Source organism: Perissodus microlepis, chromosome 7 (genome assembly GCF_051167445.1).
Source record: "Perissodus microlepis isolate ML-2025 ecotype Zambia chromosome 7, ASM5116744v1, whole genome shotgun sequence".
NCBI lineage: Eukaryota > Metazoa > Chordata > Actinopteri > Cichliformes > Cichlidae > Perissodus > Perissodus microlepis.
Window position 1 is genome coordinate 12,946,911 of NC_140467.1, and position 14,354 is coordinate 12,961,264.

At 40.1% G+C, this 14,354-nt stretch overlaps 1 protein-coding gene across 8 annotated transcripts in view; it reads right to left on the bottom strand.

Moving 5' to 3' along the window:
• Positions 1-14,354, bottom strand: part of megf11 (multiple EGF-like-domains 11) — a 77,739-nt gene that overhangs the window by 28,581 nt on the left and 34,804 nt on the right. For all 8 annotated transcript variants that reach the window (XM_084933519.1, XM_084933517.1, XM_084933516.1 and 5 more), the window contains 3 exons: positions 803-1,049; positions 543-663; positions 9-145 (listed from right to left, as the gene is read on the bottom strand). In XM_084933519.1, the coding sequence (XP_084789645.1) occupies positions 9-145; positions 543-663; positions 803-1,049 (505 nt within the window). The remainder of the gene's footprint in view (positions 1-8; positions 146-542; positions 664-802; positions 1,050-14,354) is intronic.

Sequence of the window (14,354 nt, forward strand, 5' to 3'; positions counted from 1 at the left end):
CTGCATACCTGCGTCCACTGAAGCCGGCTGCACATTGGCACTGCCCCGTGATGTGGTCGCACATTCCACCGTTACGACAGGAACAGTCTTTGCTGCAGTTGATGCCGTACTTGCCAAGAGGGCATGGCTGGGCACACACTGAACCCTGTGAAAACAAGCCAACACACTTGATTGATGTTTGGACAGTTCAGACCTATCGTTAATGTCCTCCTATGTGTCTGCAGATGTGTTTACTTTTTCTTCTTTTTTTTTAGAAGGCAACTGAAAGCATTACATTCAAGAAGTAAGTTCAAAACTGTACACTTTACTGTGGAAGATATTTTCACATATTATCTTCAGAAAGGTCAATGCAGAGTTAATTTTCACATGGAAAGTTCACAGTAGTCAGACTCCACACTACAAATTCTATTTTTTTTTCTCCTTCCAGGGAGCAGAGACACAGCATTCTCATTTATTGTACTCCCCCCCCCCCCCCCCTAAACTTACAACAGCGTTCAAGTATTTTCTCCCCTCGGGCCTTTGCTTTTGCTTCTGTGACCTACCGTCCACCCAGCAGGGCAGGAACAATCTCCTGTGATGTGGTGGCACGTTCCTCCGTTCTGACAGGGGCAGCGCTGTTCACACTGAGGCCCATGACTACCGGAGGGGCAGCGCTCCCCACAGCTGTCAGCACACAAGTCAAAAGTCTCAGATAAGTAACCTGTCTTTGCCTGCAGTTCTTTGCATCAGCAAGAAATTGGATAGCACACTCACATTGCTTCATAAAATGTGCCAAAAGAGTAAATATGATAGTGGTACTCACAAAGCCCCTGTGTAGCCCGGTGCACAGATGCACTCTCCTGTCTCGTGGTTGCAGGTGGCACCATTGAGACATTGGCATGGTAACTGGCACGCCTTGCCATAATAACCATGCTCACAGGGCTCCTCACAACGCCATCCCTGGTACCCATCAGTGCAGACACAGGCACCTGTGATGGGGTTACACTTAGCCCCATTTTGGCACTGGCACCGATTGCTGCAGTGAGGTCCCCAGAAGTCACTCTCGCAGCCTGCAGGCACAGAGACAAGTGGCATCAAGCACACCAGAAAAAAGAGGAGACTATGCATCAGAACACACTCGTGAACACTGAAAATCATAACGGTCACATAAAAGCACAATAAATAATAATGTGACTCATTAATGATTGTTTGGAATAACCATAAAAATTCATCATTAATAATAAATGATCAGGGGAAATCTTCCTCCCAATGAATTACTCTTTATTATAATGGTATGATTTGGAAGCGTTGTCTCAGACTGCTTGCAAATCTATCTCTATACCTCCAATATTAATTTTCATCAGTTCAACAAATTCAAAATCTAAAGCTTTAATCTGTGTATTTTTTTTTATCTTTTGAACATGTAACAGCAAACAAATTGCTGGATTTAATCTATTCACTCAATTAATTGAACATATTATTAAAATACTATCTGTGTACCAAAAGGCTGATAGTCTTCCTGTGGGCCACAGACCTCGATTAAAAACACATCAATAAAGCACACTGGTACCCGTGGTCAATGTTCCCTCTAATTTTTCATGTGTCTGAGCGAACACACAAACTCCCTGAGCGGTCCCTTGGACCACTGTGAGCAACAGCAGACGTGTGCACTGTGGTCACGCCAGCGTCGAATCCATCCAAGTTACATGGTTTATTAAAATAATCAAATTACAGCATTTACATTTATGTTAGACTACTTTGAAATAACTGCTTTAGCCCACTTATAATGAAAATTTAAAAAAAAATCTTGTTCATGACCTGTGCAGTACGTTAACACTATTGGAAGTAAAAATAACTTGAACTCCAATTTTGAAAACACAACTTTCTTTTTTAAATTTTTTTTTTAAAATAAAGCTCTGACTTGTATTATAAGTATGAGTCTGTGGTCTGGGAGAGAGTCCTGTCTGCAAAATACAGTATATAATGACCAATGTTGGGCAATTAATTATATAGTTACTTCTTCAAAAAAGTATCTGAGTTATGCAAACAACAAAGTTTCTTGCAGCTGTTTACCTAAAAATGCAGCCAGAGCGTTTTTTTAAATAAACATTTCAAACTATTTACAGTACACTCAGGTGTTCTGCATCAAATTTGATGCCACACAAATTATTTGTGCCACTCCAAAAAATAATTTCTGTCCACTATGAGATAAAGGAGAACAAGAGCCTGATACCTGCAGGCCTGACAACAGGAGATGTATCACTCCTGTAACACCTGTAACATTCAGTAGTTGCCTCATTGTTCTGACACACACACAACAACACTATTGACTACACTACACACTAACTACACAAGATTTGCGCTAAACGTCACAAATCTCTCACATCTCAAAACACCGCCGTCACTCCTAAAACTTCCCCCTTCCTAAACAACTAAATGCCATGTTGCCATATCATTTTTTGATTGGTCCACATAGTACATTTTTCCACCAATAGGAAAGGCGGTGGGGGTTGGGATCGGGGCTGTTTTTGCTCACAGGCGGAGAGCGCTTTCGAGCGTTTCTGCAGTAAATATAAACAACGATAGGAAAAAAAACAAACCTTGCATATATATATTTTTTTTTTTTTTTATTATCATAACACTGGTTTTACGTGGCCTATCAACACAATTTAAAAACTGGTATAAAGTCCACACTTTTTCCGTCAATTGTTCTGTCTGTCCTGCTCACATCTCCAATGGTTGTACACGTTGTAATTAACGTGGCTTCACTCCACATCAGCCACGCCGCTTTGCTAGCTAAAACACCAGTGTCGGCACATAAGGACGCTGTTATAGCCTGTGGACGACGTTGATTAGCTACGTATATACGAATGTGAATCGCATCATTGGCTGGACTATGGGATAAGGTGACATCGTTCTAATCCCATACTGGAGCAGCCAGTCACTTACTGACTAACACTGCAAAACAGAATTGTTAACGTATTTATTTTAATTTCAATTCAGGTTAGATTTTTTTTTTTTGTGCACAACACAGATTTTCTGTGCGCAGAGACCGTGCAGCAGTGCGCAAACCAGTACACTGGCACTGCGGTTTATGGACTGATCCAATATGTTTACCATCTTCCTGTTGTAGCCAGTGTAAAGTGTGTGTGTTAGTCCCCATAGGGAAATAGTTCCTCTGCATTTAACCCATTCACCCAGTGAAGCAGTGGGCAGCCACCAATGCAGCGCCCGGGGAGCAGTGTATAGGGACAGTACCTTGCTCAGGGGTACCTCAGGGTAGCCGTTCAGTGGAGTCGAACCCCCGACCTTCCGATCATGGGGCCATCACTTTACCTACTGAGCTATCCCTGCCCAGCAACAACAACACAGAATTTTCCTGCTTGGTAAGATGTTTGCTTTAAAAAAAAACCTAAATTATAAAATCATGGCACTGTTTAGATCTTCAGTGGGAATAAATTACCTTGTGTCTCAATACCACAGAGTTGAGAGGTATGACAACAAATTGCTGGTTTTGGTCTTTCCAATGATTTTTTTTTCACTCCTGCTCAGGATTATATGAGAGCAGGTACTTTTATGAGGATGCCTTGAGCAAAAAACAGACAAAAGGCCCTCCACAGAGCTAATGCTGTCAAGCAATTGCTAAGAAAAATGGACACAGAGAGACAGGAAGAACGTGTGGACTCCCCAATGAAAAGACCTGATTAGAAATCAAAATGAGACAGTTCACTGATCTTCTGTTTCTCTCAAAAACTACCCATATATGCTTGTGCTTGTCCTATTATAAGGTAGCAACAATGCACAACAACATTTATATCTCGTGTCTGTATGAGTCAATACAAAAGAAAACAAGTGAAAGAAAGCTTCATTATTGTTAACTACTTCCCCAAAAGACATCCTGACCAACCATCTCTCTAAAAGTAAGTAAGTATATTAAGGTCTTTACCCAGGATACCTCTCATTTTAATATGATTTTTTTCTATTTGATATTTCCTATGTTGCTACCCTAGCATTCAGAAAACCTTTCAACCTTTATTAATTGTGAACATTTCATAACTTTATGTTTAATACTGAATACGGCTGAAACTTCAGCTTTTTAACATTTTCTATCATTCTAGAAAATACCAAAATCCAACTTTACAGCTCTGCGGATGAAAATTTTAAAGGTTTTCTAGCATCATCTTCATCATACAGTAATGGTGCCAAGGATGTGGGCATAATTTATATGTTGCAGTTGCTACTTTTAAAGCTGCATGCAAGGGGAAGAGCGACATCATAAAACAAACAGTCAGCTCAATATCTTCTTCTTTGTGTGTGTCAGGGCACCTTAACCTACTGGTTCGAAACACGGACCCTTCACACAAGTGTATTAAACCTGTATTCTTTAAAATGGCCAGCAGGGGGTGATCCCGGTGGTTGAGAAAATTGCCTATGACCTCACTACTGGCTCCACTTATTATCCCTCTAAGCATTTTCAGAGGTGGCTAGCAGTGTTGCTTCACAACAAGGAGGTCCTGGGTTTGAATCCAACAAATGTAGCTGGGGCCTTTGAGTGGGTTCTCTCTGATTACTCTGGTTTTCTCCCACAGTCTGAAAGCATGCATGTCAGTTTAATTGGTAGGTGTGAGTATGAATGTGTGAATGTGTTAGCCCTGCAAGAGACTGATGAACTGTGCAAGGTGTATCCTGCATCTCCCGCTATAACAGCTGGGACCGGCTTCAACACCAACATTTTCCTATTCAGTTTATGGTCTCAGCAGTTTAATCTGTCCTGTGATACAATACTTGAGATCTTGTTTAGCATGGGAACCTGGCAACCTTATGTAGTCAGGACCTGTCTCATCTGATCTCATGACAACCTGTGACTGAAGATGAAGTTACTGCAAATTTCTGCATGCAGTTACAAAGGCATGAATTTGGTGGTGCTGATCCTTCCAGCAACACCACATGTAAAAGCAGATCATTTCACCACATCTAAAAGCAGTCATTAGACTCAGTGTTGATATAAAAATGTAAATTTGCAGGTTTTAAATGTTTTGGTTCAAATTCCTTGTAGTGGACAGATGACAGCTCTGCGTTACCAACAAGCAAATAAAACGATTAAAAAGGTGCGAATACAGTTCTGTTACGATGAAATTGCGGTAAAATGTATAGCATGAGACTGAATATATGTGATGTTGACATATCACAACCATCACAGAGAAAAATCTTAATAACACCCTGAAATTAATCTGCAAAAAAAAAGAAAAAAAAGAGAAGCACGTGTGCAAGCTGTTCACACCTTTAAGTGACTATACGAAAGAGCGAAGGAGGACTCAGAGACTAACACGAGGAACAAATCATTTTTCATATATAACAGTTTGATACTTTAATGTTTTTAACGCCTCTTTTCAGGTGGAACTTCAGCAGCCAGCTGTCAAAATGAAAAAAGAAATAAGGTACTTGAGACAGTCGAATTATCAAACTGTTGTAAACGTTTGCGAGCGCTCATTTTTCACATTTTGCTAAATGCACAAGCTGACTAATTGTGCTGAACTTGGAGTAATATAACAGAAAAGTTTAATTTGGATCCACACCTGTATGAGACAATGGCTGCTCTTTGTTAAATTCAGTGGCATTACTAAGAAGTACCTGAGGGTATGATGTAAAACAAGTAATTCACGCATTCCTGGGAATTGGTCTGTTTAAAAAAAAAACCCACAAAACTCAATTGGACCTGTAATCAAGGAAACAACTAGTGATCAAATATCACAATGTGAATGAAGAACGATCAGCACTGAGGTGGGATAGTAAGCTGCCTTCAGTCCCAGCCAGGTAATTGTTCATTTGAGGTTCTAGTAATGATTTAGGTGACTGATATGGCACTATATCTCTATATCAGCAGCTGTATTGCCTCACAGAAAAGCCCAGCTTGAGATCCAGGACAGCACAGCAGCCAGGATGGTGAATATTCCCCTATTGATTCGCACACCAACACAGCCTGAGCTGAAAATGTAAAGATGCCGAGCCCCCCCTCCCCCTCCCCCCGCCCCGACCCCCCCTTCTACGCTCACTTTGCCAGAGCTGTGATCAACCGAAATTGGAGCTTAATGAACTCTGTTTCATGGTCGGCACTGAAGCCTGCTTTTCCAGGTACACAGCAGGAAGATGATCAGGCCTTCACTGATACGGACAGGTCTGCCCTGAAGGGGGTCCCGAAACACTGGGCTAGTGCAGTATTGCTTTTGCGTTTGGACAGACTAGAGACTACATTACAGGGCTCTCACTGATTTGATCTAATCTGCTCCTGGCCTCCAGTCTGCCATGAATGAGCTCCCTGAAGGTTGAGCTGCTGCCACGCAAACGACCCTGGCACATTAAACTTGAGGGGTGTGCGGGCGGTGGTGGTAATGGATGAGCAGTTTAACTGCAACTTGGTTTAGCAGTCTATAAGCACTCATCAGAGCTTCCTCTGCTCAACAGTGCTCTCTCGACACAGCAGAAAAATGGGCAATGTCTCTACAACTTAGAGGCATCATCACCTCTGGCTTCAGCTCAAACCTTGGCCACATTAGTAGAGATGGCATTTTACATTCTTACATGCACAACTAAAAATATAATATCAGTTTTAAAAAAAATCAATGCATAAATACCAGAGAGGCAGAGAGAAACAGAATACACCAAAATCTATCCCGTGCTTAATTTGCAGACTTTTCTGGTGCTTAGGAGCTCAACAAATGTTACTATTTGAAGTTTTAAACCTCCTTTAGCTTCCAGTTAGAGGCACATTGAGAGCAAAGCCCATTATCTTGCTGTCTCTCTCCTACATGGAGGTTCGGAAACTTTACCCAGTAGTCTTTCACTCCCCAGCTCTGCCAGCATTTAACTGTGATTAAGGAGTCAGAGTTCATGATGAGCTGCGGGCAAAAACAGAGAGAAATAGCAGAAGAAAATAGCATGTAGCATGAAGGCTTCAGCTTCCAGAGAGAACAGCTAAATTGTGTGTGGTGGTGAGGACTCCTGTGGGTTTTGGTCTGTAGGCAACAAATCCCACAGACTGAAACCAGAGAAGATGCAGTCCAAACCATTAGCTGGTCTGGCCTGGGTCACTGTGTCTAACCAGAGGACACATACACCATCCAGCCTGGGCTCTCAGAGCTCATAATGTATAACAGTTAGAATGTGGATAACCTCACACACAGGGAAAGGTCCAATCCCAGGATGCTGAGTAAAATCCCCTCTGCTGGAACAAAACAGATCATGAAGGGCTACCGGCAGGTAGTAAACTTCTGAAGGTGATGTCCAAAGAATAGGCTGAGAGAGCCATCATGGTGGTGCTGAGCTTTGAAGTATGCTCAAGAGCCTGCATAATCAGAGGCTGGCTGCAACAGGATTAAAACCAAACAGCTTTCAACAGCAGACTTCATTCAGGAGCTCTCCTGAACTTGGCAACTTACAGCAAAATGTTTGTCACTGTTCTCGATGAGGAGAAGTCTGCGCTGCTGAAAGCTGCCATAAGCTTCTCCAAGCTAAATTCAAAATGAAGGCGTCAGTCAAACTCTTTAAACACAGAATATCTTTCACCATTCAAATGGCACCCAAGTTTTAGACATCATTTATTCAGCTCGACGGAGGGGAAAAGCAAACTTCAATTACAATTATAGTATAAATGCTGGCTAGTGGTGGTGGATGGTGCAGACGGTTGCTTTCTCCTTTGCCCACTCAAACTGTAAAAGCCACATTATTGCTACTGGAATATTTGGCAGGCAGCCTGACTTCACTCCCCACTGCCTGAGTCACTCACTGTCACATAACTATTATTAACACACACTGTTGACACTTGAGGAATAACTTAACTAAAGACATTAGAAGGGAAAACGCTCTGGCGCCTGAGAGCCTTTTACTCCACGCTTACTTTTGAGCAGAGCTTGTAGCAAAGCAAAGCAGTGTGACTCATTGTCTTGATGAGTCGCCTGCATTGCCTCATGAGCAGAATGCACCTCTGAGTTTCATATTGTCTGGATCGCACTTTGTTCCACTAGCTTTGTTCTTTTTTCCCCTTCTTTCCTTGACAGATCTGAATTTTCAAATTATACTTCATGGTCAGAATTAATGCAGACAAGCCACCACTTACAAATGGCATAAAGAGACAGACTTTCTTTAGACATTTTAAATGTTAAAATTATATCTTTTTTTTAAAAAAAATGAACAATGAAACAATTGTTCCTACAATTTAGCTGACACGAGAATATGTAATACTCTGCTCTTCAATCAATATGAGCTATTTGCAAAAGGAGTTATTCAAAAAAAAGCCACACTCAACTATTCATCACAGGTCCCTGACTCATTGATGCAGACTAACTGAGTGAGAAGCAGACAGGGCTGGGACGGGGTCTACAGGGAAAGTGATGATTGTTGTGTAAAGTGGTAAATTTGCACTGAGTGATAAATGTCTCTGAGCTTTGTTAAACCTGGGGCTGTAAAAGCAGCCAATACGCTACAAGACAGGTCCTACTGGCACCTCCGTGCTCTGCTGACACCCATTATGCTGTTATTTATTAGTCCCCAGAAAACCCAGGCACGACAAGTAAAAAGTTTAGATACATCCATGAGAGGTTGACAAATGAACTTCTAAATATACAGAGGAAACTGCCAATAGTTATGGGCGCCGTTTTGCTGAACTGGAATAACAGCATGCTGCGGCTTCTGCTGTTGGGCGTGTCTTTTGTCCTGCCCTAATTCATCTTAGCTGAGACCCTGTGTGCTCGCATTTCCCTTGGGGGAAAAGCAGCACACAATCAAGCTAACAACACAAGGTCTATGAGCAGAGTTTGCTGCTCAAACATTTCACTATAATGCACCATACACTTCCTCCTGATACCACCTTGCAGCTGGAGAAGAACTAACAAGACCTGACTGTTGCCTACTTGGAGCCACAAAACTAATGAGTGAATAGCTTAATTCTTTTAGGACTATGCATTACTGATTAAAAAGTCTGGCCTTGTTCTTTATCTTGAGGAGGATCTGATCATTTGTCTGAGTTCTACTCTATAGGATGCTAACATGGATCAATAGAAGTACTGCAGCCAGCTCCCCTGCAGCACAGCTGTAACTAGGTTAACAGGACCAGTGGCTGACTGAAACCGACAAGGCCAGGTCATCTCACGTGTTATTCCAAGCGAGCACTTAAAAGTAACGTTACTAAAAAGAGTGCCCCTCAGTTTTTAATAAAGCTGCCCATGTTGAGCAGTAATGCGAGCGCCCTGCGAGAGATGCTCTGCCTCATTGCAGTAAACCAGTCACTTGTTCAACACAACCTGACATGGCTCATGAAAGCCTCTGGATCAGCAAATTGTTACACAGCCCACTGCTCCTTCCAATTAATAATTTACCCTTCACCCTGTCCTGCAGAAAACAAACCCTTTGCTCTCTTGCCACAGGACAACAACAACAAAAAAAAGCAATCAGAGCAAAGGCGGGCATTTATCTACAGTGCACAACAATACACAGTGACCCGGGTATAAATAAAGCCACAACTGTAGCACTTCAAAGACATAACACACAGCAGTAAATCAGTCACCTGGAATGGCATGGTCCCTCCAAAAAACAATGTCAACCTGACAATACCAACTGTTACCAGACTTAATTTGCACATATTGATTTCCTATTTTCAATTATTAATTCTAATTAGGATGAAGTAGAATCTGCCATAGGGCAACGGCAGTTGATGTGAAGGGGTGCACAATCAAGAGAGTGGAGACTGATGTATATTCATATAATGCCAATACAGCCACCCCTACCATTGTACCTATGTATTTCCCATGTGAAGCTACTACTTTCTAAACCAGATTTACAGTTATTTTCCAGATTAAGCCTGTACACATAAAACTACAGGAAGATGAAAGCATTTACTTAATGCGCCTATAATTAGGATCCAGTAGTTTCATACAGTGGCAGGATTCTGCATTTACCCTAAAATCTGTGCAATTTAAGTTCAATAAAAATATAACTCAGTCTTTGCTTGTAATAGAATATCGGAGTTACTAACTCACCCCCACTGCAAATTGGTAACTTTGTTTGCACAAAAGAAACATTAGTAATCCACTAAAGAGAACACCTTAAGAGGATCTTCCAAACCGCTGACCTTCAAAAGTCAAAAAACCTGCTTGGTGGAAAAACTTGGATTACCACGTTGTTGCTGTGTGGCTCTATCGACCAGTCATGCTGCAGTTTACATCCATGTCTGGTGAGACTCATGTGTAGAGGAGACCTTGAAGACATTTAATACGTGGGCACCAAATAGTAGTGTTAACAATTCAATATCCGACCAAATGTGAAATATCACAACCTTCCATTCAGTTCTCTGCTATGGCGGGCTCAAGCAACAAAACATATTACCTCCGGCTACTTCAGCAGTCAGCATGAAATCATTTTAAAGAAAAAATCTCAAGATGAGACAACGTTTGACTACATGGCACTCCTTCTTGTTGTTGCCTCTGGTGTAATTGGCTATATTGGTAAAATCATATTATGTTTTGTTATCTTTTCAACCATATTGTGCACTTTCACTGCAGCTCTGCACTCATTTTAAAACACATGGCTTTAGTGTAAAGGGTTGTTGTGTGCCTGGTATCACAATTAGAGATTTGTGACTGGCTTTATTTGCATAAGTAGTCTTAATAAACGGAGTCCTAAAGAGGAAAAGCTGCAGCTGTTGAATTTATGTACATGGCACTAATTAGTTGAAGTCCTGTGTTTACGGTATGAGTTCTGTGGGTTTTATGTGGATTAACAGATTATCACTTTCTGTAGATATCAGTGTATAGAGTCTGCTTTGTTATTACTGTGCATATAGAAGCTCAGAGGAGGCACGGCCAATCACAGGTGGATTTAGCAATCAGAGGTGCACGCTTGAAAGATTTTTTATTTTTTTTTGCAAGGTTGTTTTAAAATCTACATGACATGAATTATCTATGTCTACACCAGACTGCTCTACTGAAAATAGCACGTTATAAAAGCACGTTCTGTTTTTTGCATTGTCAAACAAAAAATTAGCACAAGCACAGCATATCATAATATATAAACAACACAGCATCCTGCAGGCTGCAGCTGTAATGGCAATCCCCTTGGAGCCCCACTACACTGTATATTCAATATCACACACCAGAAAAGCTTTAATTACACAGTGTATCTGCATTTTTATGTATCATTTTAAGCCAGTGGGATTGGTATATAACGATATTTTTTAAGTAAATACGTACTTTTATTTCATTATCATTTTAGATTTTAAAGATTTTCTTTAAAGTTACCCTTAAGTAGATACAATGATATTGCCGGTGTTACTTTTGTAAACTAGCACACAGACATTAGTAATAACAAAAAAAAAGCAATTTAAGAAAAAATAAAGCTTAAGAAAAAAAACACATTTTGGTTTTACCTTTCAAGGTTATACTAATGATTGTTTTCATTATTGATTAATCTGCTCATTTCTGTGCATTACTTATCTGCCACTGCTCAGGCCAGAAAAAACATGAACCACACATATCCATCACAGCTTCTCAAGAACGTAACCATCAAACTGCTTGTTTTGCATGACTTCTTCCTTATAACTCACTACAATCATGACAGGGTTACTTTAGGCAACAATTATGTAGTTACTCTAATATCAAGATTGTCGCCAGTTATTTATCAGCAGCAATCAATGAATATGTCCAGTATCAATCTGAGATGGTATCATAATTTAATTCTCAACTAAATAGTTCATTTAAATCATAAACTAATGTACTACTTAAGCATACTTGGTGGATAAAAAATACATAAAAGATGAAAGAAAAAATATATTACTTTTGCTATTTTTTGAAAAATGACAGCAGCGGTTGTGTTTTTATCTCTTAAAAACACCAAAGAATAAGAGAGTAACATTAGTAACATTGGTTACTTAAAGCCACTGAAAAATTCGCTTTAAGACTTAACCTAAAACCTGCAATCTTAAACATAAATAACCAAAAACTGCAATAGAAATTGAGTTTAATCTTCCTGATCTAGACAGTGAGCACATCTTTAGATCTGATTTGATTGACGGCAAGTTGACAGCATAAGGGAAACCTCAGACTTCCCTCTCACGACACACGGGTTAAAAAATGCTCAGTAGATCCTGACTCATAGAGGGTGCTTACAGGATAGACCTTATGGAGCTGAATCTCCTAATACTGGATATTTAGTTCATCTTGCATGTTTTTAATAAAAGGGGTTAAGATAATATTTATGGGTAAAATGAGTCACTTTTTATAGATCAACTGAGCTGCAGCTCAGCGTTTCCTAGCAGCAGACACCTCAGGGAAACCAATAATAAAGCACCTGCAGATGGCATAGGCAGCTTTTAATATGTACATTTAAGTTTGCTTTTTTTTTTTTAAGTGTATACACAGGAGTGTACTTGATTTGCTGAAGTGTTTTGAAAACAGGTCTCATTATTGGAGAGTGTCCTGACAAAGTGATTGGGGAAATCTCAGCTGACTAATCAGCACTAGCAGAATATTATATTCCGTGTACGCAAAACAAAAAATATTAGTAAAGTTTAATTTTAATCCTGATATAAAATTAAAACTACATTAGTGAAAACTGAAATCAAAATGTAACAGTTTGGTCTAGACATGGGAGTATATTTATTTTATAGTCCAGCCCCATTCATTCATATTCACTACGGACCGTGTTATGAGTGCCCTCTAGCCAAATAGTATCCGGTGTCACTTAAGTAAAGGAAGGAACAGACTCTGTTTTTTTCAACTAACTCCACTGAACCTTAAATTAAAATGTAGAGGAAAAAAAGCATTGTGTTAAATTGGAAAGATTTGAAGACAGCCAGCCTACTGACAAAATATTTTTTCTGCAGTTTTATTGTCTCGTTCACATTGTTGTGAAGTAAAAACAGGAAACATTAAATACTTGGAAGTCCTGCTAATACTTTTTATTTAGACACGTATATGACTTTGTGGTGCTGTGTGGAAAGGAACCCAGAAATGAATATTGTGCAGAAAACTTAAGAAACTGGAACCATGCAGTTTGAGCAGATTAAAGCTAGACTGGAAATAAAATAAAAATGCAACGAGTTTCATCCTGAGCTGAGAAAACAGGTGTTAAGCCTTGACAGCATTAGCATCTAGGTTTACATGTATCCAAGCTAATACTGTCAAGAAAACACCAGGCATAAAAAATGTTAAAAAAAAAAAAAAAAAAAAAAAAAGTCAAAGTGTGAATGTCCATCTGTCAATCTGATTATTGAATTCCCTAAAGCTTGAGACACGCGGCAATAACAGCACCGGAACTCATCGACTAACACAGAGAGGTGCATAAATGCAAATTTTCTGTTGTCTCTGCATTTTTAACCACTCCTCTCCACACAGTGTGAGCAAACAAAACTTGCTAGTTGTTCTCTCAAAGCCGTGATTTTATGTGTCTCAGGTGTCACGGCATATGAATATCCCCCCACCGCCTCACCAAACTGTAAACACTTAATATGATTCATCTTAAAGGCGGTCAATCAGTGCGCCTATCCACCTACCAAATGAATCCCAGCAATACAGAAACACATTCGCACATTGAAACACAAGGATAATTGCTTTTTAATGATCTCACATTATGCAAATGCTCATCATGTAGCCATCAATCTTGGAGGGAGTTTCTACCTGCCTGACCACCAGTTAATCCGACACACTGACGTATATTATATGAGGAAAGTTATGAGGCAAAGACTTTTATGTACAACTTTGTCAAATTTTTTTAATTGAATGAAATAAATAGCCAAGAGAGAAGCCCAGAAAAGTGGGGTTTTTTTCATTGCTATTCATCTAAAATGGGCAAAATGTGGCACAGTCATGCATTTAAAACTATATTAGCACTGCATCTTGGGAAATATTTGAATATGCGGAAAACAGGAGGTTGAAAAACCAGAGCAGTGCATTATGCTCAATGAGGTAAAAAGAGTAGCGGCACAGGGTAGATGGATACTTGAAATATGAAAGGACAGAAACAGGAAAACATCTTGAGCCTTTGATTAACACAGAAAACTGTAGATTAAGAGTTTTTCCTTTCTATTTCCCTCCCCTATTTCTCTCCAGGATAATATGGACCCTTTGGAGATTTCTCAGGGAAAAAAAAGGAAAATCCAGAATTTCAACTCAAATGAACTGCTGGCTCTGAAAGCAGTGTTGTTATCCCAGTCTCTGAAACTTGCTGGCCCATGAATTATTCTCCCCGATTCTCAAAGTCAAAGTGAAGAGAAAAGTATACAACAGCAACTTAGGGAGTACTGTGTGCGAGTGGCAGAGAGAGAGAGCAGGAGAGAAATACTGTAGTACATTAAAGAAGCAGCAAAGAAATGAATTAAGCCATCTGGG